This window comes from Bos mutus, chromosome 8 (assembly GCF_027580195.1).
Source record: "Bos mutus isolate GX-2022 chromosome 8, NWIPB_WYAK_1.1, whole genome shotgun sequence".
In the NCBI taxonomy this organism is placed as follows: Eukaryota; Metazoa; Chordata; class Mammalia; order Artiodactyla; family Bovidae; genus Bos; species Bos mutus.
In genome coordinates, this window is record NC_091624.1 from 52,857,876 (window position 1) to 52,885,850 (window position 27,975).

Here is a 27,975-nt window from a genome sequence, read left to right on the forward strand (position 1 = left end):
AAAAAAGCTACATGTGTAGCTGGTTCATTAGTGTATACATGCACATACACAGAAAAAGTCTGAAAAGGTGTATAAAAACCTCAAAACAGTTACTTCTGAGAAGTAGAACTAAGTTGGCCAATATGTAAGGAGACTAACTTTTCACTAGATTGATAGAGATTTCTTTGATGTTTTATAAAAGCATAGTTTTTTTTCTTCAACTTTTTGAGGTATAACTGGCAATTTAAAATTGTATATATTTAAGGTGTACAATCTAATGATTTTGTATATGTATACAAAGTGAAATAATCACCATAATCAAGAATATTCACATTCCTCACCACCTTATAATTACCATTTCCTCTGTTTGTGTGAGAGTTGAGAACACTTGAGATCTACCCTCTTAGCAATTTGAAGTATATAATATTTGTTAAACACAGACACATTATTGTACATCAGATTTTCAGAAATTATTCATTTGGTATAACTTTGCACCCCCTTGACCAACATCTTTCCATACTGACTTTTTAATTAATTTAATGAACTTAGTGCGTTTAACTAATTTAACCAATGAATCAAATGACATTTACGTTTTTTTGAAAGAATGTTTTTAAATCATAGCAAGTATGGGGAGAAGTACGTAAGAATTAAAGGCTGGCCTTACCTGGTGAACCCTGGAATTTGGCTCTTTTAACTGCAAGAGAAAAAAAGAGGACACCATGAAGAATTCCTGCAAATTAATTTATTTAACCAGCATTTCTTTAGTAAATTAGTATGTGCCAAGATTAGAGTTAGGACTAGATTTTTAAGTCTAAGTCATTAGAGAAAAAAAGCTGAGACTTCTAATCAAAACTTGAATGCCAGAAGGGTCCTTAAAAGTCATCCAATCTAATCTTATACTCCAAGAAAACATCTTTTTGTTTTGTTTCAAACTAGTTTATTTAGGGGTTCCATTTTCACTCCTCAATAGATTTTATGTATTTCTTATATGCTTCTTCACTCATTAGTTCATCTAGTTCTGATGGGTTACTGAATGTCATCTTCATCAGCCAACTATCTTGATAACAAGATTTGTTGACAAGTCCTGGATTTTCTGCTAGAGCTTTATTAACTTCAGTTACTTCTCCTGATAGAGGAGAATAGAGTTCACTAGCAGCTTTCACACTTTCCAAAGCACCAAACTCTTCTTGTTTGTCAATTTTGTCCCAACTTCAGGCAGACTACAGTAAACATCTCCCAAAGCCTCCTGTGCAAAATTGCTGATTCCCACTGTTACAACACCGTTTTCTGTTGTTACCCATTTGTGTTATTATTCTGTGAATTTCCAGACCCAACAGCTGAGTGGGACCGGTGCGCAGCGCCTGCTCGAAGTCCCCAGGGCCACGGCGAGCAGGGCGCGTTCGGTGCCGACTGTGGCCCGCACGCTCAGGCACCCCTCGGAGTGCCATGTTCGCAGGGGTGCAGAGTGTCTCCTCGCAGCACCTAGAGCACCCCAGCCAGTGGGGACGGGGCAAGGCCAAGAAGACATCTCTTACAGCCTCTGACAAAGAGGTCAAGAGAACTAAATTATTCCTACGGCAGGCACCCAAATTCATGTCAGATGAACTTTCTAAGATTTCAATTATTCATATTCTTTATTTAAAACCCATCATAGGAACTCCTCCATTCCATTCATGCCAAAATAAGAGCTAATAGGCTAAATCTGGGACAAGTTTTAAACAAGAGTGAAAAGTAACTTTTTTCTGGGAATAAGCAGATATCAAAAGAATTCCTGTTCAAATAAAAGCTATCCAAACTAGAAGAGAAGAGGTAAAACTGTCATTATATGCAGATAACATGATACTATATATCAAAAACCCTTAAGGCTCAACACAAAAACCAAGGATAGAAGATTAACATACAGAAACTGGCTGCATTTCTTTTCACTAACAATGAAATATCAGACAGGGAAAGTAAAAACACAATCCCTTTTAAAATCGCATCCAAAAAAAAAAAAAAATACTTAAGGTACTTCCCTGGTGGTCCAGTGGCTAAAGACTCCATGCTCCCAATGCAGGGGGGCCAGGGGGCCAGCTTTGATCCCTGGTCAATGAACTAGATCCCATACGCTGCAATTAAGAGTTCATATGCCAAAACTAAGACCCAGTGCAGCCAAATAAATAAATATTTTTTAAAAACAAAACTTAAGATACTGGATGCTTAGGGCTGGTGCACTGGGATGACCCAGAGGGATGGTACAGGGACGGAGGAGGGAGGAGGGTTCAGGATGGGGAACACGTGCATACCTGTGGCGGATTCATGTTGATATATGGCAAAACCAATACAATATTGTATAGGTAAAAAGTAAAAAAAAAAAAAAAAAAAAGAGTAAACTTCACCAAGGAGAGGAAAGGCTTATAGGTAGAGAAGTATAAAACACTTACAAAGGAAACTGAAGATGATTTACAGAAATGGAAAGATACCTTATGCTCTTGGATTGGAAGAATCAATATTGTTAATATGGCCATACTACCTTAAAGCAATCTTCAGGTTTAATGGAATCCCTATCAAATTACCCATGGCTTTTTCCACAGAACTAGAACAAATAATCCTAAAATTTATATGGAATTATAAAAGACGAAGAATTGCCAAAGCAATTCTGAGAAAAAGAACAATGTAGGAGGCATAATCCTCCCAGACTTCAGACAATACTACAAAGCTACAATCAAAACGGTGTGGTATTGCCACAAAAACAGACGTGTGGATAAGTGGAATAGAGAGCCCAGAAAATAAACCCACATACCTACAGGCAAAGGAGACAAGAATATACAATGGAGAAAAGAGTTTCTTTGGCAACTGGTGTTGGGAAAGTTGGACAGCTGCATGTAAATCAATGACATTAGAACACTGCCTCACTCTACACAAAAATAAACTCAAAGTAGTTTAAAGACTTAAATATAAGTTTGATACCATAAAACTCCTAGAAGAGAACACAGGCAAAACATTCTCTGACATGAATCATACCAATGTTTTCTTAGGTCAGTCTCCTAAGGCAACAGAAGTAAAAGCAAAAAATAAACAAATGGGATGCAATCAAACTTATTAGCTTTTGTACAGCAAAAGAAATCATAAACAAAAAGACACCCTACAGAATGCGAGAAAATACTTGCAATTTTATGACCAACAGGGTTTAATTACCAAAATATACAGAGTTCATACAACTCAATAACAAAAAACAAATACCACAATCAAAAAATGGGCAGAAGACTTTCTAAAGAGAGATTTCTCCAAAGGAGACAATGAGATGGCCAACAAGCACATGAAAAGATGCTCAACATCACTAATTATTAGAAAGGAATGTAAATCAGAACTAAAATAAAGTATCAGAATGGCCCTCACTAAAAAGTCTACAAACAACAAATGCTGGAGAAGTGCAGAGAAACAGGAACTCTTCTACATTGTTGGTGGGAGTGTAAACAGGTGTAGTCACTATGGAGAACAGTGTGGGGGTTCCTTAAAAATCTAAAAACAGAGTTGCCATATGATCCTGCAATTCTACTCCTCGGCATATATTTGAAGAACTATAATTCAAAAGATACATGCAAGAGCTGGTTTATTTTGCTATACAACAGAAATTAACACAACATTGTAAGGCGACTATACTCCAATAAAAATTAATTTTTAAAAAAGATACATGCACTCATATCCTCATAGCAGCACTATTTACAATACCAAAGACAGGGAAATACCCTAAATGTCCATCAACAGATGATGGGTAAAGATGTGGTTCAATACATACAGTGAAATATTACTCAGCCATAAAAAGAATGAAATAATGCCATATGCAGCAACAAGGATGGAGTTTGAGATTGTCACACTAAGTGAAGTCAGAAAGAGAAAGACAAATACCATATGATACCACTTATACATGGAATCTAAAATATGACACTTGGAGAAGGCAATGGCACCCCACTCCAGTACTCTTGCCTGGAAAATCTCATGGACGGAGAAGCCTGGAAGGCTGCAGTCCATGGGGTCGCTAAGAGTCAGACATGACTGAGCAACTTCACTTTCACTTTTCACTTTCACGCATTGGAGAAGGAAGTGGCAGCCCACTCCAGTGTTCTTGCCTGGAGAATCCCAGGGATGGGGAAGCCTGGTGGGCTGCCATCTACGGGGTCACACAGAGTCGGACACGACTGAAGTGACTTAGCAGCAGCAGCAAAATATGACACTAATGAACTTACCTATGAAACAGAGACTTACAGACATAGAGATCAGATCTGTGGGTGCCAAGGGGGGAGGTGGTGGTGATGGGATGAATTAGAAGTTTGGGATTAGCAGAAGCAAACAATTATATATAGAGAATGGATAAACAACAATGTCTTATTGTAGAGCACAGGAAACTATATTCAATATCCTGTGATAAACCATAAGGGAAAAGAGTATGAAAAAGATTGTATATGTATGTATAACTGAATCACTTTACTGTACTTCAGAAATTAACACAGCATTGTTAAGTCAACTATACTTCAATAAAATAAACTGTCTTTTAAAAAAGAGAGAGAGAGGGAGTGTTCCAGTCTAAATGATCACACAGAGCTTGGTTTCCAAAACATCAGTGGAGAACTGCCTAAGACAGAATCCCATGCTGGGACTGTAGCCTACCAGCTCTTAGGAAAGATCAAAGACCACACAAGCAGGAAAACTGCTAAACTCCAGAAAGCATCAACTATCTTTCTGTCAAAGAAGATTAAGCCTAAATGCCACAGGGGGGAAAAAAGATAAGGAAATCTTAAGACACAATGCTACTTAGGAAACTCAGAGTACAGATCTGCCATTATCCTTGTTCTGCATTACAACTAAAAGCTTCACCTTAGCTGACATGCAAGCCTTGCTTTTTCCAACAGATGGGTAATCCAGCACCTTTTACGAGGCCTTCTCTATTTTATTAGTGCCAAAATCTATTCCTTTTCATTCAAAGTATGTCTCCCACTGGACTCTCCCTTTTAGTCTTGTGTCAATTTCTCTTAATTATTCTTCAATTTCATTTAATTCACAACTTACTGTAAAAGCTACAGTAATCAAGACAGTGTGGCAGTACAAGGAAAATAGACACAGACCAATGGAATAAAATAGAAATATATCCAAGAATAGCATAAAATATACTGTGTAATGATATAAATTACAGTAAATAATTTATAAATAACACATATTATAAATGTAATATAAATATATTATATTTATATATTATATAAATAATATAATATTTATATCACATATATTTATATATAATATAAATATATATCACATATATAATATATATGTGATATATGATATATGTTATATATCATGTGATATATAATATTATATTATTTATAAATATATAAATTATATATATATAAATATATAAATAAATATATAAATATATAAATTATATATAAATATAAATATATAATATTTATATTATTTATAAATATGTGTGATATATGATATATGTTATATATCATGTGATATATAACATATATCATATATCACACATATTTATAAATAATATAAATATTATAAATAATATAATATAAATATAATATACGTGATATAAATAACACATATTATCCTTACTTCATGCCATATGTAAAACTTAACTTGAAATGAATCCTAATCAAAATTCTAGCAAGTTACTTTGTGGATACAGATAAACTGATTCTAAAGTTTATATGGAGAGGAAAAAGACTCAGAATAGCCAACTTAATATCAAAGTAAAAGAACAAATTTGGAGGACTGACACTACCCAACACTGACTTTTTATAAAGTTAATAGTATTCAAGACAATATAGTATTAAGAAAAGAAGAGACAAATCAATGGAACAGAATAGAGAGCTAGAAATAAGCTCATGAAAATGTAATCAACCAATCTTTAAACAAAGGAGCAAAAGCAATAAAACAGAGCAATGATAGTTTTTTCAATAAATGGGGCTAGGACAAATGGATATTAACATATAAAAAATGAATCTAGACAAAGACCTTCACGAGAGTTAATTCAAAACAGATCACAGACACAAAGTAAAACATAAAACTCCTAGAAAATAACATAGGAGAAAAAAATCTAGATAAATCTAGGGCATGTGATGGATTTTTTAGTTATAAGAGGAATAATTTATGAAAGAAATAACTGATAAGCTGGACTTCACTAAAATCAAAAACTGCTCTGTGAAAGACAATGTGTCAAGAGAATGAGAAAACAAGCTATAGACGTGTATTTTGCAAAAGACACATATGATAAAGGACTGTTATTCAAAATATATAAAAAAACTCAAAACTAAGTAAGAAAACACACAATCTCATTTTAAAATGGGCAAAAGACCTTAACAGATACCTCACCAAAAAAGATACACCCATGGCAAGTAATCCTATGAAAAGATGTTCAACATCATATGTCATCAGGGAATTATAGATTGAAACAACTATGCACAAAATGGTGTTAAACAAAAAACAAATACTGCATTAAATGTACGAGGTGGCTATTTGTCCTCTGGGCTCCCTAGTATCAAAATACTCTCCCTCTTCTGAAGAAATCCTGAAAGAGGAGGGAAGCAGAACTTTACAACTCACGGCAAAAGTCAAAGGTGGGGGGCGGAGGGAGGGAATAAATAAATAAAAAAAATTAAAAAGAAGCGGGGCAGGGAAAAAAGAAGTCAAAGACAACAGATCAAGGTATAGCAATCACGTTCCCAACCTGAATCTTGAGGGGCTGAAACAGAGATGCATGGCTGGTTAGAGAAAGTTGCAGAAAAGTTAGGATTCCAGTAGAAGAGCTGCAGCTGCTGCTGCTAAGTTGCTTCAGTCGTGTCCGACTCTGTGCGACCCCACAGACGGCAGCCCACCAGGCTCCCCCGTCCCTGGGATTCTCCAGGCAAGAACACTAGAATGGGTTGCCATTTACTTCTCCAATGCGTGAAAGTGAAAAGTGAAAGTGAAGTCACTTAGTCGTGTCCGGCTCATAGCGACCCCATGGACTGCAGCCTACCAGGCTCCTCCGTCCATGAGATTTTCCAGGCAAGAGTACTGCAGTGGGGTGCCATTGCCTTCTCCGGTTCATTATATAGACCCTTAGACAAAAAGCATAACTATCTTAGGCCTCAAGGTTTTCAGATAGAAATGAAAGCTACATTTGTTCTAGAAAAGGAAGATTTTTGTCAATCTAGTTTCTGCAAAATGAGGTTAAGAGGAGATAAAAGAAATGATGTGGAAGGACACTGAGACATAAAATATTCCAATTACCATTTAAAAATTAACTATTTTCATAAATTACAATGTTCTGATGATCAAGTTACATGCACCAGATTTCGGCAAAAACAACAGCATGGAAATTCACTTTTAAAGAAACATCAAATTGTGCTTGGTGTTACTTGAAAAATAAAATCCTCAGAATTCTGAAGGCCTAGTTTTACTAATTTATTCTGAATTTTTATATTAATGCCTAGAGAGTAACAAAGACTGTTTCAGCTGTCACTACTTTAACCTTAGAATACTATACTAAATTTGATATCCATTTTTTTTTATTTGTAATAAAAATATATGTGCACACTTAAATATCAAATACTCTATAATGTTATAATGTTCCTGATACTTCAGTTAAAAAAAAAAAGAGCACCTGGGGTGGGGGTTGACTTCACTGCAAACAAGAAAAGATTAGGAGCCAACATACTAAATGAAACAAAATGAGTTCTCTGCTTTCCAGGCTTCTTTAGCTGTTCTGACCAATTCTTTTCTCCAAAATGTACCTGCAGTTTTAAGCAAACCAATTTTTTAAAAATACATTAATAAATAAAATCAGGTGCTAAAACTGAGATGACACGAGGGTTGAAATTATCTGATGAGGATTTTAAAACAGCCATCATAAAGATACTTCAATGAATAATTACGAACATATTTGTAATTGAACTAAATAAATGAAAAGCTGGAAACTCCTGGCAAAGAGTTTATAAAATAAAGTGACAGACTTTATTTTCTTGGGCTCCAAAATCACTGCAGATGGTGACTGCAGCCATGAAATTAAAAGATGCTTGCTCCTTGGAAGAAAAGTTATGACCAACCTAGACAGCATATTAAAAAGCAGAGACATTACTTTGCCAGCAAAGGTCCATCTAGTCAAAGCTATGGTTTTTCCAATAGTCATGTATGGATGTGAGAGCTGGACTATAAAGAAAACTAAGCGCCAAAGATTTGATGCTTTTGAATTCTGGTGTTGCAGAAGACTCTTGAGAGTCCCTTGGACAGCAAGGAGATCCAACCAGTCCATCCTAAAGGAAATCAGTCCTGAATATTCATTGGAAGGACTGATGCTGAAGCTGAGACTCCAATACTTTGGCCACCTGATGTGAAGAACTGACTCATTTAAAAAGACCCTGATGCTGGGAAAGATTGAAGGTGGAAGGAGAAGGGAACAACAGAGGATCAGATGGTTGGATGGCATCACCAACTCAATGGACATGAGTTTGAGTAATCTCTGGGAGTTGGCAATGGACAGGGAGGCCTGGTGTGCTATAGTCCATGGGGTGGCAGAGAGTCAGACACAAATGAGCGACTGAATTGAACTTGGCAAGGAAATGAAAGATATAAAGAAGAACCAAGTGTCAGTTTTAGAACTAAAAACTATAGTAACCAAAATTTAAAAACTCAATGGATGACTTTAAAAGTAGTAAAGTTAACTCCTACCCCAGGTACTCTTTTTTTTTTTGATTGAAGTATAGTTGATTTACAATGTTGTGTTAGTTTCTGGCGTACAGTGAAGTAATTAGGTTATATATATTTTCATATTCTTTTTCATGACAGGCTATTGTGTGTGTGTGTGTGAGCTCAGTCATGTCCAACTCTTTGAGATCCCATGGACTGTAACCAGCCAGGCTCCTCTGTTCATGGGATTTCCCAAGCAAGAATACTAGAGGGGGTTGCCATTTCCATACTGTTTTCCATAGCGACTGCACCAATTTACATTGCCACCAACAGTGCAGGAAGGTTTCCTTCTCTACACACCCTCTCCAGCATTTGCTATTTGTAGACTTTTTAATGATGGCCATTCTGACCAGTGTGAGGTGATACCTCATTGTAGTTTTAATTTGCATTTCTTTAATAATTAGTGATGTTGAGCATCTTTTCATGTGCCTGTCTTCTTTGGAGAAATGCCTCTTTAGGTCTTCTGCCTGTTTTTATTGTGTTGTTGGTTGATTGCTTTTGTTGTTTTTTTTAAACTAAGTTGTATTACCCATTTTATATTTTGGAAATTAAGGCCTTGTTGGTCACATCATTTGAAAGTGATGTTAAAACATAACAGACTGATCAACAAACTTGTCATCTGTCTACATATGAAGTTAATTTCAAGGTAGTTTTTTCAGAGTCAAAGCTGAGAGGAGCTCCAACTACAGTGCACAATCCCTCCTTATCATCTAATACCGCAACACTAACAGGTATGAAAAGCAAAAAAGAAACGTGCAAAAAAGAGATAATCATAATTGAACACAAGCTCTTTAAGACTCCGCCAATATGAAAACTCTGGAAGTCAGAGTTAAACAGAAAACTCAGCGGCTTTCCTTGTGGTCCAGTGGCTAGGACTCTGTGCTCCCAATGCAGGGGTCTGGGTTCGATCCCTGGTCAGGGAATTGGATCCCACATGCCGAAACTAAGAGTTCAAATGCTGCAACTAAGACCTGGTACAGCCAAATAAATAAATAATAATTTTTTTTTTAAAAAGACAGAGAGAATGCACAGGCAGAGCATTTGGCTCCAGGATGCTTACAATTAAAAGTAAAAACAAGAGATTATTTCTCTTTTTATTTGCACTATGCCTAATGCTTAAAAACACTAGAACTTCAGTTCCTGAGTTTCTCTGACCTTACTGAAGAATCAAATCTACAACTGGCACCTTTGAGATTATAGGAAATAATCCTATTCACACTGACTCTACACCCAGTGACCTGGTTCCTCAGGCACTGGGAATGGCTAACCTGCCTTGTTCTACTTTGTCCTTCTGATGAAATAATTCCCAAAGCCTTGTGGCACTAGTTCCCCTGTTTGCAACCTTCTGTTTTAGAATCTAGCATTAAAGAAGTGTCACTTGTCAAATATGATAACCACCATTTCCTTTTTGTTAAAAAGTTAACATTTTAAACATCCCTGGTGGCTCAGATGGTAAAGTGCCTGTCTACAATGAGGGAGACTCGGGTTCGATCCCTGGGTCGGGAAGATCCCCTGGAGAAGGAAATGGCAATCCACTCCAGTACTATTGCCTGGAAAATCCCATGGACAGAGGAGCCTGGTAGGCTACAGTCCATGAGGTCACAAAGAGTCGGACATGACTGAGCAACTTCACTTTCTTTCTTTCTTTAACATTTTAAAAGACAGGAATCATATAATTCTACTGTTCTGTTTTCAATCTGGTATAATACATATTTTTAATATAGTTGCAATTATTATGGTGTATATGTTTACAGCTGGACATGGAACAACAGACTGGTTCCAAATAGGAAAAGAAGTATGTCAAGGCTGTGTATTGTCACCCTGCTTATTTAACTTATATGCAGAGTACATCATGAGAAACGGTGGACTGGAAGAAACACAAGCTAGAATCAAGACTGCTGGGAGAAATATCAATAACCTCAGATATGCAGATGAAACCATCCTTATGGCAGAAAGTGAAGAACTAAAGAGCCTCTTGATGAAAGAAAAAGAAGAGAGTGAAAAAGTTGGCTTAAAGCTCAACATTCAGAAAACTAAGATCATGGCATCTGGTCCCATCATTTCATGGCAAATAGATGGGGAAACAGTGGAAACAGTGGCTGACTTTATTTTTCTGGGCTCCAAAATCACTGCAGATGGTGACTGCAGCCATGAAATTAAAAGACACTTACTCCTTGGAAGGAAAGTTATGACCAACCTAGACAGCATATTAAAAAGCAGAGATATTACTTTGTCAACAAAGGTCCGTCCAGTCAAGGCTATGGTTTTTCCAGTAGTCATGTATGGATGTAAGATTTGGACTATAAAGAAAGCTGAGTGCCGAAGAATTGATGCTTTTGAACTGTGGTGTTGGAGAAGACTCTTGAGAGTCCCTTGGACTGCAAGGACATCCAACCAGTCCATCCTAAAGGAGATCAGTCCTGGGTGTTGATCAGAAGGATTGATGTTGAAGCTGAAACTCCAATACTTTGGCCACCTGATGTGAAGAACTGACTCATTAGAAAAGACCCTGATGCTGGAAAAGATTGAGGGCAGGAGGAGAAGGGGACAACAGAGGATCAGATGGTTGGATGGCATCACTGACTCAACGGACATGGGTTCAGGTAGACTCTGAGAGTTGGTGATGGACAGGGAGGCCTGGCGTGCTGTGGTTCATGGGGTCGCAAAGAGTCGGACACGACTGAGTGACTGAACTGAACTGAACTGGATATAAAGATGCACCAACTGTGACAGCTGTCAAACAACTGAACACAGGAGTTGACTCAGGCATTCTGACTGGTTAGCAAGATGTCCTTTTCCTTCCCTCTCCTTTATGATCAACTATCAAGTGGCAGACCATTTTCCAGTGCAACAAAGGTAGCGAACAAGCAGACCCATTCTTTAGGAGAAGACAGGACTATTCTGATACAAAGCAGCAGCGTGGCCATACCAGATCTGAACCTAACATAAAAGCTTTGCCAAATACAAATAAAAACTCTACACAATGAGAAATGTCCCCTAATAGGATGATTTCCAGCCAAGGCTACTCCTCATTTCCTGAGGTTGCTGGCTCACGTAACTGGCAATCAGGGCCCTATGTGAAAATCTAAGTGGAGGCTTCTAACAGGAAATGGAGAATGAGGTCATTTAGGAAATACCCTGTTTCTGGAGGGTAAAAAAGCTACATATGAATGAATATCTTATTATTCTTGGGTGGAGACAAATTTTTAACTGTTTTTAAGAAGACCATGAAATGACTCTAAAACAAGAAAAATAAGAAAACAGCACTCAAAAGTAACACTTAAAATTACGTATTGCAAAAAAAAAATTAGGCAGTATTTCACAGCTTCTAAGTATTTAAAACATAGAGTCACAAAAGCAAAATGAAAGACTAAAATAATAAGGAAGTCTCCTAAAGGCAGATTAAAAAAAAAAAAAAGAAGCAGCTCAGTGAGATAAGAATATTAAGGCAAACATAAGAAAAATTATCGGGAATTCCCTGGTGGCCTAGTGGTTAGGGTTCCAGGCTTTCACTGCCATGGCTTATGTTTGATGCCTAGTTGAGGAACTGAAATCCTATAAGCCGTGCTGTAGCCAGAAAAAGAAAAAGAATAAAGTAATAATAAAAATTAAAACTGAAAGAAAAGAAAGAGGGAAATTACGAAAAATTCATTAGACATACAAAGAGAAAAGGCCTTTCGACATTGAAGAAACTGAAATGAGGATTTAAAGAAGAAATTTAAGAAATTCTCTAAGAATGAAAAAGAAAAAAAAATTAAAGATTAATAAAATTTTAAGAGGTGAGGGGAAAGGAGGGACAGACAGTAGCAGAGCTCTAACACATGAATAACTCGAGTTCCTAAAAAATGATATAGGAACAAATGGAACAGAAGTAATATTCAAATACAGAAGAAAGTTTTCTTCAGATGAAGAAAGAGATCAAGGGTATCAGATAAGATTAATAAACAAAAAAAAAGAAGGGATCAGTACTTAAAAATATTTTAGTGAAAAGCACCATCTATCGACATTCTTCTCAAGACAAAATGACCCAAAAAATGGCAATCCAAGGATTCTATACCTAGCTATGTGGCATTCACCTATGAAAAGGAGTCCATCCTGCTCTAGGTGCCTTGCTAAAACAAACACTGTATCACTGACCCTGAGCAAAGGAAAGCAACTCAGTGCAGTTCTTCATGTATTTAATTACCTACATCTACAACATGACTTCATCAACCTGTCCCTCTTTAATTAAACCAAGAGTGACCATCAGTTACAAAGGCAGTCAATCGGTAGACTACACAGCTGTTCAAGAGATGTTGTGAAAGAAAAACTATGCTAGAAGTAAGCATAAGGGATAGTGACTGACCAAATCAATCAGCATCTCACTTAGGGGAGAGAAATGTGAATCACACAGACAAATCTGAGAAAAGTGAGAACAAAAGTAGAAAAAAAAAAAAGTAAAGAGAAAAACCAAACAATTATTATGTCTCCATTCCACACTGAGAAATTTCTGAGGTTCGAGCGGTAACAAGATGGCCTGTTTATTATGACTGCATGCATCCTGAATCTTTTAGTTCCCCAAGTGAACTCTATTCTCTTGAGGAACTGATTCCTGTTCTTCCCAGGAAACCTAGTTGTGTGGCTTGGCTGGTTTTCACAAGGCTAAGCTAAAATTTGACTTATCTTCATATTCTGTATGCATCTTCAGAAGTGAGGGAAAAAATAGTGCATTTGAGGGATCTCTGGTAGTTTGATTATGGTTGGAAGCTAAAGAGTGGGGACAGAAAATGGCAAGAGTGAAGGCCTGGGTTCAAACCTTGGTCGGAAAACTAAAATCCTGCATGCTGCAAAACATGGCCAAAAAAATTTTTTTTTAATTTTAAAAACCTTAAAAAATAAGGTCTTCTTAAAGAAACTTCTAGTGGGAAGGAAGGGAGACTGCTGTTTGTCCTAACAAAATGTACAGTACTTTACTGACTGACCCTTTAAACTATACATGCATAGAATTTTGATCAAAATTTTTTTTTAAAAAGAAGCAATGTCTGGCAGGAAAGAGCAAAGCAAAAAAAAGTTAAAATACAGATAACAGATATATGAGGATTAAGTTAATAAAAGTAAAACACTTAGAACAGATTCTGGCACATAGTAGGCAGTCAATAAATGTTAGCTATGATGATGACTGTTAATACAGTTATCAAAAAATGGAAGAAAGTAAATTGTGCAAAAAAGAAAATATGTTAATAAACATATGACTCTTGTCCTTAATAAGGATATTCACAATACACTTCATTTTCACATGTTTAAATACTCATTCTTCAACACCAAACACTAATATTATCTCTTACTAAATTTCCCAAGTTTTTTCCAACATACTGTTAGTCTAAAATAGCATCCTTGCTCCAAATTTTTACGGCAGTTTATATGCACCTCTTGCTTTCTATCTCCCCTTGGGAGTTATTCACACCAAAATCTTAACTCCTATAATGGGCAAAAACTCTTTAAGGCCAAAATTCTTTTTTAGCTCATAAGACAATTCCTTTTTTGAAACATACACTCCCCTCCGCCAAACAAATACCATAAGTACTTCTTTGCAACAAGACTTTCTTTGGTAACCAGTTTGGTAACTACCAATTCTTTCACATAATTAGAGAATATGAGCCTTATAATATAAAATTGATTGATGCAATGTAATTGTAATAAGGCAGTTTTGAGTTTAGATGCCAGTGCTACACCTAAAATATAAACATGGTATTGGCTTTTACTTACATATTTTTAGGAGTAATGGGTTATCTGTGCCCAATCCTTGGATGCATAAACATATTAAAGAGTAAACTCCAGGGACTTCCACTGGTGGTCCAGTGGTTAAGACTCCTCACTTCGAATGCAGGGTGCATGAATTCAATCCCTGGTTGGGAAACTCCACATGCCACACAGCATGGTCCAAAAAAAAAAAAAAAGGGTAAAGGCCACATCTACTTGGCCCCATAAAACAGAAGGATCAATGGCCATTTCTCTGGGACAGTTAGAGACAATAGAACTAATGGTTGAAGCACTGAGGTTCTTTGGGGACCCAAAAGCTGTCAGAAGACTTCTACCCATCCTTCTTTGAGGTTGACATATATAACAGAACAAAACAAAACCCTCCACTTTCATAGATGGCAAAGGAATCATCCCCTTTTACTCCACTAGATCTTAGGAGGCAATATTAAAAGTTGCTTATGTTTTACCCAGACTTTGTAAGCCTGTGTCTTCTGTACAAAGGCCCACTAATTTAGAGGCTCTCAAACATTAGTCTTCATTCAGATTAACCCAAATGTACATTGTGCATCAAGTACATCTGCCACTAGTATACATAGTTCAGTTCAGTTCAGTCACTCAGTCGTGTCCGACTCTTTGCAACCCCATGAATTGCAGCACGCCAGGCCTCCCTGTCCATCACCATCTCCCGGAGTGCACTCAAACTCACATCCACTGAGTCGATGATGCCATCCAGCCATCTCATCCTCTGTCGTCCCCTTCTCCTCCTTCCCCCAATCCCTCCCAGCATCAGAGTCTTTTCCAATGAGTCAACTGTTCGCATGAGGAGGCCAAAGTACTGGAGTTTCAGCTTTAGCATATTCCTTCCAAAGAAACCCCAGGGCTGATCTCCTTTATATATAAGTGGAATATAAATTTAAAAACGGGTCTGTTGGGACTTTCCTGGTGGTCCAGTGGCTAGGACTCCACGCTACCAATGCAGGGGGTCTGGGTTTGATCCCTGGTCAGGGAACTAGATCCCACATGCCACAATTAAGAGTCTGCATGCTGCAACTAAAGATCCCACGTGCCACAATGAAAATCGAAGCTCCTGCAAGCCACAACAAAGACCTGACACAGCCAACTAAAAATAACTTTTTTTAATAAATAAATAATAAAAATGGGTCTCTTAAAGTCTATGGGAAAGTAGATGTAGAAATAGAAAGTTACAACACAAATGCTACAATGGAGATAAATACAAGACATTGGAATAGAATAGGATTATAGTGATGACAGTGAGATCAGTGAAAACAATAAGTACAACTAACATTTTTTGAAAATACAGTGCCACTTAATCCCTTAAATGCTGGCTTCATCCCCACAGAAACTCTGTGAGATAAGCAGTGGTATTATTTTCATGTTACACATAAGGAAACTGTTTTGGAGAGGTTTAACCAATTTGCTCAGGTTACATAGCCAGTAAGTAAAAGCGCAGGGGCTCAAACTCAGTCAGTTCAACTTAAAGACCTATCTATATTCTTTATCACCATGGTAGGTTGCCATTCTCCTGGTCTGGAGAGTACAGGTGTTTTTCCAGAAGGTATCCTTGTTAGCTTCCTCCATTTTGAATGGAAGAAGCTTAGGAACAGTTCAGTAGGTGGCACCATTATGCGACAGGTATATACTAGAGGGCTTTACTGAGGATGAGAGGGTTGGAAAGGTTTACTGACTTTACATGGATGTTTTAATTGGATCTGGGTTTTTAAAATGTATTTGTTTCTGACTGCTGCTAATGATGTCCTCTGTGTATATGTGTGTGTGTGTGTGTGTGTGTGTATTGGGAAGGGGGGAATAGAAATATTGTATAAAAGAATTTCTTGTTATCAGAATGTCAGCTTTCCTAACTCAGGAATGAAACAAACTTAAAAAGCAACAGATATACACTGGAAAGCCATTGGAAGATCAGGGTAGAGGGTGACATGATCTGATTTACATTTTTAGAAGACAACTCTGATTACTGTTTGGAGAATGTACCTCAGGGGAGCACAAACGGCTGAGAAAACGCATGTATTGGATAGCTACTGCAATGGTCCAGATGAGAGAGAGAAAGAAGAATGGAACTGGAGGAATCAACCTACTTGACTTCAGGCTCTACTACAAAGCCACAGTTATCAAGACAGTATGGTACTGGCACAAAGACAGAACTATAGATCAATGGAATAAAATAGAAAGCCCAGAGATAAATCCACACACATATGGACACCTTATCTTTGACAAAGGAGGCAAGAATATACAATGGATTAAAGACAATCTCTTTAACAAGTGGTGCTGGGAAATCTGGTCAACCACTTGTAAAAGAATGAAACTAGAACACTTTCTAACACCATACACAAAAATAAACTCAAAATGGATTAAAGATCTCAACGTAAGACCAGAAACTATAAAACTCCTAGAGGAGAACATAGGCAAAACACTCTCTGACATTCATCACAGCAGGATCCTCTATGACCCACCTCCCAGAATATTGGAAATAAAAGCAAAAATAAACAAATGGGACCTAATTAACCTTAAAAGCTTCTGCACATCAAAGGAAACTATTAGCAAGGTGAAAAGACAGCCTTCAGAATGGGAGAAAATAATAGCAAATGAAGCAACCGGCAAACAACTAATCTCAAAAATATACAGACGAGAGACGATGGTGTTTGCACCAAGTAGTGCAGGTTGCTGTTGCTGTTTAGTCACTAAATCGTGTCCGACTTTTTGTGACCCCATGGACTACAACGCAGAGATGGTGAAAAAGATCTGAGAAAATAAAGTATGTGAAGGATTAAGAATTAGTTTCCAAAGCCAAGGCAGAGTAGGTGAATATCAGTAGTCTCTGGTACACAGATGTTTTTACATTTCAGGTTCATTCCTTCCATATTTACTGAGGGACTACTGTCAGGCACTTTGCCAAGTAACACAGAGATAGATACCCTCTCTACCCTCAAGGGTCTCAATCTCAATCTAGTATTGGAATGGCTGCACCAGCCAATGTGCTGTCAATGCCTCAGGTTCTGTTTGACTTTATCAAAGCTGAATTACATCTCCAATTTTAAGATCAAATTAACAGTGTAATTTGCATCCAGGACCTTGAAGGGTTACAGTAGTCAATATCCAAAAAAAAAAAAAATCAAAACCGGCAAAAGACCTGATATTCTCAGCTCAGCCCCCAAATGTTTGCCTCGGCTCATCTTAAACACAATTTCCCAAACTATAATTGAGCTCCTTAGCTTTCACTTCTTATTTTCATGGATCTAACTCATCCCCACAACTTGACGGTTGGTGCTGCTTTTCTAAGAAGGCAGACTGAAGGAACTTCAAAATTATGAGACTGGAAAATAGTAATTCTCTCTGTACTCTTTCAAGATAGCACTGATAATGCCTCTTTCTTAGGAAGTCCCTGTGGTCCCAGGGAAATAAGCATTGCTAATGCCAGAAAAAAGGAATCAAGGTAGCTTATTACACCTGGATCTGCTCTAGGATTTAAAGGTGCAAAATAAAAACCAGCTGCTGAGACTTCCTCAGTTCCCTACTTTGCTCCCTGAAGAAGGAAAGCAGAAAGTAGATACAGAATCAGGACAGAAGCCCTGGCTAAGAACAAAGAGCGTGTATTAACCTGAATCCCCATCATGAATCACAGCCTTGCCGTTGCAAAGGGGCTTGCAGAACTCAATGAAGCTATGAGCCTTGCTGTGCAAAGCCACCCAAGACACACAGGTTACAGTGAAGAATTCTGACAAACTGTGGTCCCCTGGAGGAGACAATGGCAACTCACTCCAGTATTCTTGTCGAGAGAACTCCATGAACTGTATGAAAAGGCAAAAAGATATGACACCGGAAGATGAAGCCTCAGGTCGGTAGGTGTTCAACATGCTACTGGGATGAGATGGTTAAATAGCATCACCGACTCAATGGACATGAACTTAAGCAAACTCCAGGAGACAGTGGAGGACAGAGGAGCCTGGTGTGCTGCAGTCCCTGGGGTCACAGAGTTGGACATGAACTGAACAACAATAATTAACCTGAATAATCTGCTGGATGTGGCTCTCTTAACATCCCTAAATACAGTGAAAAGTATATAAAGGGAGAGCACAGAAATGTTCAAAGCAAAGGAATACTGAAAGGAAAAGAGTAAAGTGGGAAAAACTTAGAAGAATATACGTACAATGGAGGAATAACTAGCATAAGCTCAAAATTTAAATTCAGCTTAGAGAAAATAGTGACTGTGGAAAAGGAATAACTGTGTTGATAAAGATGCCTGCTAAGTGTTATCATGGAGGCTATACAAGAAAAAAAATTAGACAAGATTCTTAGAAAGATAGAGAACATTTATAGGTATGACAATATAAAAACACCTTCATTTCCTACCCTTTCAAGTTTTAGAAATGATGGCTAAGAAGCAGCTTTACACAAATGTACAATAATGTAGAATAAACTGAACATAGCAAGTATACACTTTTTTTAAAACCATTAACTGTTTCATGAAAAAAGAAAAAGAGCATGCTCCAAAAAAAATCTATAGGACGTGAAAAATTTTTCTTAATAACCAAAAATGTACACTAGAAGAGGCCATGAAGGATCAAAATCATATTGATCCATATATTATAAATATTTATTTATACATTACAAAAGAAATGTTTATAATACATAGATTCAAAAGTGTAAGATTAAAACTATAAAGTAAAATGGATAGTATGTTGTGGAAACTACAAGGTTTTTATTCACTCAACATTTTATTGAGGGTCAATTATGTATAAGAGGAGGTCTTAAGAGAGGTCAGAAAAGTAACTATAACATCACCACTGCCCTTAAAGAACTGAGTCTAGCAGGGAAGCAGCCATATTATCCAAACAGGGAACAAGTGCTATAAGAGAATTGTTAACACACATTTATCTCTGCTTCCCCACCTCCCATTGCTTCTTAACTATTCTAATCTGGCTTCTACTCTTACCACTCCACTGAAACTGCTCTCGACAAGGCCTGTCACCTCCATGCCACCAAACCCAATGGACACTTTCCAATTCTCATCTGACTCTACTGTACATTAACTCCTCACTCTTTGAAACAGATTCATCTTGACTTTCATGGCATCTGTGGATTTGTGTCTGCATATGAGGTGGCCCCTTTTCAGTCTCCTTTGTCATCATTTCTACCAAAACCTCAGATTGTTGGAGTTCCCTTGAGCTTGCTCTCATACCCTGTTTTGCTTTTACATTCACTCACTAAATGATTATCATCTACTCCCATGGTTTAAAAGTACCATCTTTGTGGTTACAATTTCCCAATGCCCACCTGCAGACCAGTCTTCCAGGTTTCTCAAACCTAATATTTCTGCAAGTGAACTCTTGACTAATCCTCCCACCAAGGCTGTTCTTTCACCAAATCTTTGGTACCTCAGTAAACAGTACTGCCATCATCCACTTGCTCAAGACAGAAATTTGTGAACCAACCCTCAAGGATCCCTTCTCTGTCACCCTCCATTTCCAATCAAGTCCTGTCAATCTTACCTACTTAACAGTGCTCAAATCAATCCACTATTCTGGATCTCCATTTCCATTAGCCTAAGCCATCCTCGTATCACCTGGTCTATTGCAGTAGACTACTAATTAGCTTCCAGTTTTCAATCCTGTCCTCTTTAAAGTATTCTACACCCACTCTAGCCCATGATTTTTTTGGGGGGCCATGCCTCTTGACCCAGACCAGGGATTGAACTCCATCCACAGCAGTGAAAGCCCAGAATCCTAACCACTATACTACTAGAGTACTCTCTACCTTACAATTTTTTTTTAATGTAAATTAGATCCTTCAATGGCTGCCCATTGGCAATCAAACTTTTGCCTGATCTGGCCCTGCTTACTTTTCAACTTATGCAGCTTTATTCTCTTCTGTTGTACCCTATCATTGGGCCTTCTTTCAGTTCCTCGAATATTATAATCTCTTTTCACCCACAGGACCTTCCAATAGGACCATTTCCTCTATTGGAAAGGCTCTTCTTCCACCTACCCCAACAGTCTACTGATTATAGATAGCTCCTTCTCATCTTTCAGGTTTTAGTTGAAATGTCCACACTTCAGAGAGGCCTTCTTCAACCATTCATTGCAAAAATAAAACTCTTATTTACTCCCAATTATTTTTCTTTATAGTATTTATGATGATTTGCATTTACATATTTATTTCTGATCACCTGTCATCTCCTCACCCACTTAGTCTATGCCTTCCATGAAAGCAGGAACCATGTTGATATCTACTACTCACAAGGTGTTTAGGCCACCTTGTTTGTAGTACGTTTTTACAGCAGCCCTAGCAAACTAATAAAACTGTAAAAATCTCTGATGACTATCCTTAAAGATAATCAGGAATGTATAAAAAATGTATTTTCCTGGGGACTTCCCTTGTGGTCCAGTGGCTAAGACTCCAGGCTCCCAGTGAAGGGGGCCTGGGTTCAATCCCCGGTTAGGGAACTAGATCCCACATGTTGCAACAGAGTTCACAAGCTGCAACTAAAGATCCTGCATGCTGCAACTAAGACCTGGCATGGTTAAATAAATTTTTTTAAAATGTATTTTCCTACGATAAAGCCCTAGAAGTGGAACCGCAGTCAAATAAGCAGCAGTTTTATGGCTCCTAATATAGCTGACCATTGAACAACACCAGGGTTAGTGGCCCTGACCCTCTGCACAATCAAGATCGCTCCCTATACGTAATTGTTCTGTCTGCAGTCTCTACAAGTGCTTTGGTATCCATGGATTTAAACTGTGGGGACTTCCCTGGCAGTCCAGCACTTAAGACTCTGTGCTTCCACTGCAGGGGGCATGGATTCCATTTCTGGTCAGGAAACTAAGATCCTGCATGCTGTGTGGCAAAAAATAAAAAAAACTGTGAATCATGTAGTACAACTGTATTCACTACTGAAAAAAAGTCCACAAATAGTGAACCCCAGCAGTTCAAACCTGTGTTGTTCAAGGGTCAACTGCACATAACATCCCATATGACTGATCTTTCCTCTACATGGTCTCATATATTCTTTAACTTCTCTCTAGGATCCCCAGAGATGGTTAGGACAAGAAATATTAGTCCCCTTTTACATCCAGGAAAACTGGCTCAGGAAATTCAGTGCTAGTAATCAAACCTAGCATTTTTTCAAAAGACTAGAGATGAACTGTCCAATATGATAGCCTGCAGCTATACGTGATCATTTAAAGTAATCAAAATTAAGTAAACTTAAAGAGTCAGTCCTAGGTTGCACCAGCCACAATCAAAACCTCAGTAGCTACGTGGTGACTAGTGGTCACCATGCTGAAGAGCACCAACATGGAACATCTTCTTCATCACAAAAAGTTCTAGCCAATATCACTGCATTAGCACATGCTGAGGACCAGGAATGCAGGCTCACAATGCTTGGCACGACAGATCTTTGAATAAGTTCTAAAACTGGTTAACCAGGATCCTCAAGCAATTTCCTCAAGAAATTGCTCATGATGATTCAGCAGAGGACATGTGTAACACAATAAGGGCAGGAACCAAGCTAAGACACACTGAAGCATAATTACAACAAAGTCCATCTGAGAGACCACAGGAGCCTCTCAAGGGTACTCACAAATACTGTGACTCATCCTAGATTACAATGGGCAAATTACATGCATAGTAAGGTTATGCACAGATTCATGCTTACAAAGAAAAATGTCTAGCTCGGCATTATAGAAACACTCAATAATTCTACCTTATGCTTTTTTAAACCTATGTCTACACCTAACTAAATTTTCATTTTACTAGAAATCCTGGAAAATCATCTAAGTAGGTTAGGCCCTAATTTCTAAAAGATTTATTGTTCTCTGGACCTCAAAACAATGTGCTATTTTTTAATAGATACCATTGAGTATTTAATATATACCATGAATTATATATTAAATTTTATAAAGAAACATATGTTATTATTTAAATATTTTAAACATCAGATCAGATCAGATCAGTCGCTCAGTCGTCTTCGACTCTTTGCGACCCCATGAATCGCAGCACACCAGGCCTCCCTGTCCATCACCAACTCCCGGAGTTCACTCAGACTCACATCCATCGAGTCAGCGATGCCATCCAGCCATCTCATCCTCTGTCGTCCCCTTCTCCTCCTGCCCCCAATCCCTCCCAGCATCAGAGTCTTTTCCAATGAGTCAACTCTTCGCATCAGGTGGCCAAAGTACTGGAGTTTCAGCTTTAGCATCATTCCTTCCAAAGAAATCCCAGGGCTGATCTCCTTCAGAATGGACTGGCTGGATCTCCTTGCAGTCCAAGTGACTCTCAAGAGTCTTCTCCAACACCACAGTTCCAAAGCATCAATTCTTCAGCACTCAGCCTTCTTCACAGTCCAACTCTCACATCCATATATGACCACTGGAAAAACCATAGCCTTGACTAGACGGACCTTTGTTGGCAAAGTAATGTCTCTGCTTTTCAATATGCTATCTAGTTTGGTCATAACTTTCCTTCCAAGGAGTAAGCGTCTTTTAATTTCATGGCTGCAGTCACCATCTGTAGTGATTTTGGAGCCCAGAAAAATAAAGTCTGACACTGTTTCCACTGTTTCCCCATCTATTTCCCATGAAGTGGTGGGACCGGATGCCATGATCTTTGTTTTCTGAATGTTGAGCTTTAAGCCAACTTTTTCACTCTCCACTTTCACTTTCATCAAGAGGCTTTTGAGTTCCTCTTCACTTTCTGCCCTAAGGGTGGTGTCATCTGCATCTCTGAGGTTATTGATATTTCTCCCGGCAATCTTGATTCCAGCTTGTGTTTCTTCCAGTCCAGCGTTTCTCATGATGTACTCTGCATAGAAGTTAAATAAACAGGGTGACAATATACAGCCTTGACGAACTCATACAGAAACAAAGTATGACCACACCTATACATAACAGCTAGACTGACTAGACCTCAACATTTTGCTATATTTGCTTCAGATCTTTTTTTTCAAGATTTAATAAAACATTACAGATAACATTAAAATACCTACTTAATCCTATTCCTTCCCTTCCTTTAAGTATCCATTATCCTGACAGTAATAACGTGTCATTCCAGTCCAAAAAACTTTTTACTACTTGTATTTGTGTCCATAAATAATACACAGTGCTGTTTGGATGTTTCTAAATGTTAAATATACGGCATTATATTGAATGAATCTGTAAACTTGCTTTCCTACACTTTTTGGTTTGAGATTTATCATTATTGGTAAGTGAAGCTTAATTTATTCATGTAACTTAGTTTAGCATTCTATTTCATGAACATATCACAATTTATTTATCCAGACTTCTACTGTGAGACTTTCAGGTTCTTTCCAAATTCTTGCCATTGCAAATAATGCTGCAATGAACATTCTCCTGCATGTCTCCTTTGACCAAGTGCATGGACTGGAATTCACCAGATTATAAAGTATGTGTCTCAACTTTGCTAGGTATTGCCAGATTGCACTCTAAGTGGTCATAGAAACGTACACTTTCACCTACTGCATTGTTATTACTCAGTCGCTAAGTTGCGTCCGACTCTTTGCGACCCCACGGATTGTAGCACGCCAGGCTTCCCTGTCCTTCAGTATTTCCCAGAGTTTGCTCAAACTCATGTCCATTGAGTCAATGACACTATCCAACCATCTCATCCTATGTCACCCCCATCTCCCAGTATCAAGATCTTTTCCAACAAGTCAGCTCTTTGCATCAGGTGGCCAAAGTATTGGAGCTTCATTGTCAGCATCAGTCTTTTCAATGAATATTCAGGGTTGATTTCCTTTAGGATTGACTGGTTTGATCTTCTTGCTGTCTGAGGGACTCTCAAGAGTCTTCTCCAGCATCACAGTTCACGTAAGTTCCCAAAACAATACTTATCAAAAAACTTCATGTGTCAAATAATTTACTAAATAAGAAATAATTGTCCATACTCAATAACAATTTTGAAGTAACAAACTAGCTTTCAATTTCATAGCTCTTGGAATAAAGACCAAATTTGAATAAATACAACAAAATCCAACGAAGCCAAAATATTCCATATTAATTTCTCCAATGCCATCTTTCTTTCAATGCCTGTCTGTAAAACAGGAGCTATGGTAGGCACTTAATCCTAACAACATTATAGAAAAATGTTTTTCAAAATTTTTTTAACCCAGCCTATAATAAGAAACATGTCTTACATTGCAACAAAGTTCCCATCTGCTTACATCCATTTGTATATATGTATGTTCAGAAGGCAATGGCACCCCACTCCAGTATTCTTGCCTGGAAAATCCCATGGATGGAGGAGCCTGTTAGGCTGCAGTCCATGGGGTCATTAAGAGTCGGACACAACTGAGTGACTTCACTTACACTTTTCACTGTCATGCATTGGAGAAGGAAATGGCAACCCACTCCAGTGTTCTTGCCTGGAGAATCCCAGAGACGGGGGAGCCTGGTGGGCTGCTGTCTATGGGATCGCACAGAGTCGGACACGACTGAAGTGACTTAGCAGTAGCAGTTGCTAAATTCTGACCGACTCTGCAATCCCATGAACTGCAGCATGCCAGGGTTCCTTGTACTTCATGATCTCCTGGAGTTGGCTTAAACTCATGTCCATTCAATCATCTCATCCCCTGTTGTCCCCTTCTCCTCCTACCCTCAATCTTTTCCAGCATCAGGGTCTTTTCCAATGAGTTGGCTCTTCACATCAGGTGGCCAAAGAATTGAAGCTATGAAACAAAAGTCTCACGAAATAATACTTTTCTAGCTGGTTTCAAGACTAATTGTGCCTACAGTTTGGAAAAAACACTACAGTAGGGTGTACAACTTTCTACTTTACATATTAATAAAACAGAGAGTTTAAGTAACTTATCCAAGGTCTCACATTTAAATAAACAGTGAAATCTGAAATTCAAACCCAGTTTCAAAAGCCACACTTCTTGCAGTCCACAGCTTTCTCCTTGCAATACACTATTTGTACTAAATCCACACCAACTGAAATAGCTAATGCTTCAGTTTATGCTCACATGAACAAAAGCACAAAAAAATAAATTCTGTAAAAATATGGTGATGTGACTAAACAAAAGTTGCAAAACAGTCATATACATATGATTTCATTCAAGGATTACATTTCTGAAATAGTCAAATATCAGTGCTAATCCTCCACTTTACTATGCTATTTATCATAACTTAAGTACCGATGAAGTATAAATATGCTACCCTGTCCTTGGAAAAAAAAAGACTTAATTTTTCAAGGAATCAAAAATATACTACCTATAAGCTCCTTCTCAAACCAAAAGACAAACAACTTACTTACGTCAAACTTTAACAAAGCCGATGACTAATTCTAAAGTAAATACAGTCCAGGTTATAACTGAGCATGTGCAAGTGCTCAAGTGTATCTTTTTCAATGTTTTCTAAATAAACAAACCTCAGTTGGAATAGTTTACATTAATATACAACCAGATTTCTATGGTTACTATTTATCAGAAACAATTCCAGCTTAGTTATACACACATAGCACAAGGTCAGTCTGGCCATCTATCCACCTAATTCCTTCATTAGGCAGCTCATTCAGACTACAGTAGAATGGAAAGAAAAATAAGAACATTATTTGCTTCATTCAGTTTAATGTTTTTAACTTCAATACCTAAAACTACTGTAATAAAATCTCTTATCTTGCATGTAAATCACAACTACTGCTTAGTCTTTATTAAAAATACATTAAATATCCCACAGGGAAGCCCACAGGTTATTAATTGCTGATATGCAACTGATACATAAACACATTAAATCAAAGCAAATGTTTACTGAGCATTACTTATTATATGAAAGAGTCTGTGGTCCTGTTGAAGATATCTCAAAGTAGCTACAAGCTAGAATTCATCATTAATATATGTGTGTGCACGGGCATGTCTGCACGTGTGTGGTGTAGTTTTTAGTAACTTAAGTCCCTTCACCAGTTGCAACAAAAAGTACAAACCTAGATCTCAAGAAAGGTAGACAGCAACTTTTCTAGACATTACGTAAATAGCATTTACAGATCATTAAACAGCAGTTAACATCCTGAAAGGAAAACAGAGGCTGTAAGTGACGTTAGATCAGACTTCTGCTAGAAATGGCCAGACCATTCCAAGGAAAGCAATAGCTACTGACATCACAAAGACATGTTTGGCAACCAATCCTCAATTATCAAATATTGGTATAATTTCATGTCAGTGATTTATTATGATTTCATTACAGTGATCGCTTGGGCTTCCTCAATGGTAAAGAACCTGCCTGGCAATGCAGGCGACACAAGAGACACAAGTTCGATCCCTGAGTCAGGAAGATCCCTTGGAGTAGGAAACAACATCGCACTCCAGTATTCTTGCCTGGATAATCCCATGGGCAGAGGAGTAGTCCATAGGGTCACAGAGTCAGAGACAAATGAGCATTCAGCACACACAGTGATCTCTTAACTGTAAGCAGATCAGCATTATTAACACAGTAATATATTCCCTTCCTTGTCTATTTTGCTTGTTTTTTCATATATACTTTCAAATAGCTTATAAGCTGCCATCATAATTTCAAATGGATCATTACATTGGCACCTCTTAAACATTCTACAAGATCCTTTCCAGTTTCCAAAAATTAAAGATATAAACCCAGAAAGGTTTTGTCAAATTCTATTCTAAATGGTAATATTCCACTAGCAAAAAAATCAGGATAAGTTGTATATAAAGTATGATGCAATTTTATGTAAAAGAAAAAAGTTTATATACACATATACACACACTACAGAGACAGTAGAATTATAATTTTAATTTTGATGTACTTTCCAAAATTTTTAAAGTGAGCATATATTGCTCTTAAACTGAGGAAGAGTAATTGTCAAAGCTTTCCCTACTATCACCCAGATGAAATCTATAATGTCACTTATCATACTCTGTTCTGTAACACAGTTATATTCTCTCATATCTGTCTTCTCTGTTAGATTGCAAACTAGTTGAAGAATAGACCACATCTGTTTATCTTTGTAAGCAACATAATATAGTGTATACAATAATGCCTTATATGGGTTAAGGCTGTATTGTGCTTTAGATGAAAACAGTAAGGCATATTAGGTTAACTTCATAGACAGCACAAGACAAACAGTGAACTTTAGTCTCTTCAATAAACTCCTGTTGAATCCACGACAAAAATACATATACTAAATGCATGCATATACCAACATGATAGTTTTCTTAATCAGATATATTCAAGACTGCTGCTGCTGCTGCTAAGTCACTTCAGTCATGTTTGACTCTGTGCGACCCCATAGACGGAAGCCCACCAGGCTCCCCTGTCCCTGGGATTCTCCAGGCAAGAACGCTGGAGTGGGTTGCCATTTCCTTCTCCAATGCATAAAAGTGAAAGTGAAGTCACTCAGTCGTGTCCGACTCTTCACGACCCCATGGACTGTAGCCTACCAGGCTCCTCCGTCCATGGGATTTTCCAGGCAAGAGTACTGGAGTGGGTTGCCATTTCCTTCTCCGATATTCAAGACTAGTAGATGTTAAAACTTTCAAGTATC

At 37.7% G+C, this 27,975-nt stretch overlaps 1 protein-coding gene across 2 annotated transcripts in view; it reads right to left on the reverse strand.

Annotated features, from left to right (window-relative positions):
- UNC13B (unc-13 homolog B) overlaps nt 1-27,975 on the reverse strand; it is a 211,927-nt gene that overhangs the window by 168,158 nt on the left and 15,794 nt on the right. For both annotated transcript variants that reach the window (XM_005900762.3, XM_070375689.1), the window contains exon 2: nt 644-673. In XM_005900762.3, the coding sequence (XP_005900824.1) occupies nt 644-673 (30 nt within the window). The remainder of the gene's footprint in view (nt 1-643; nt 674-27,975) is intronic.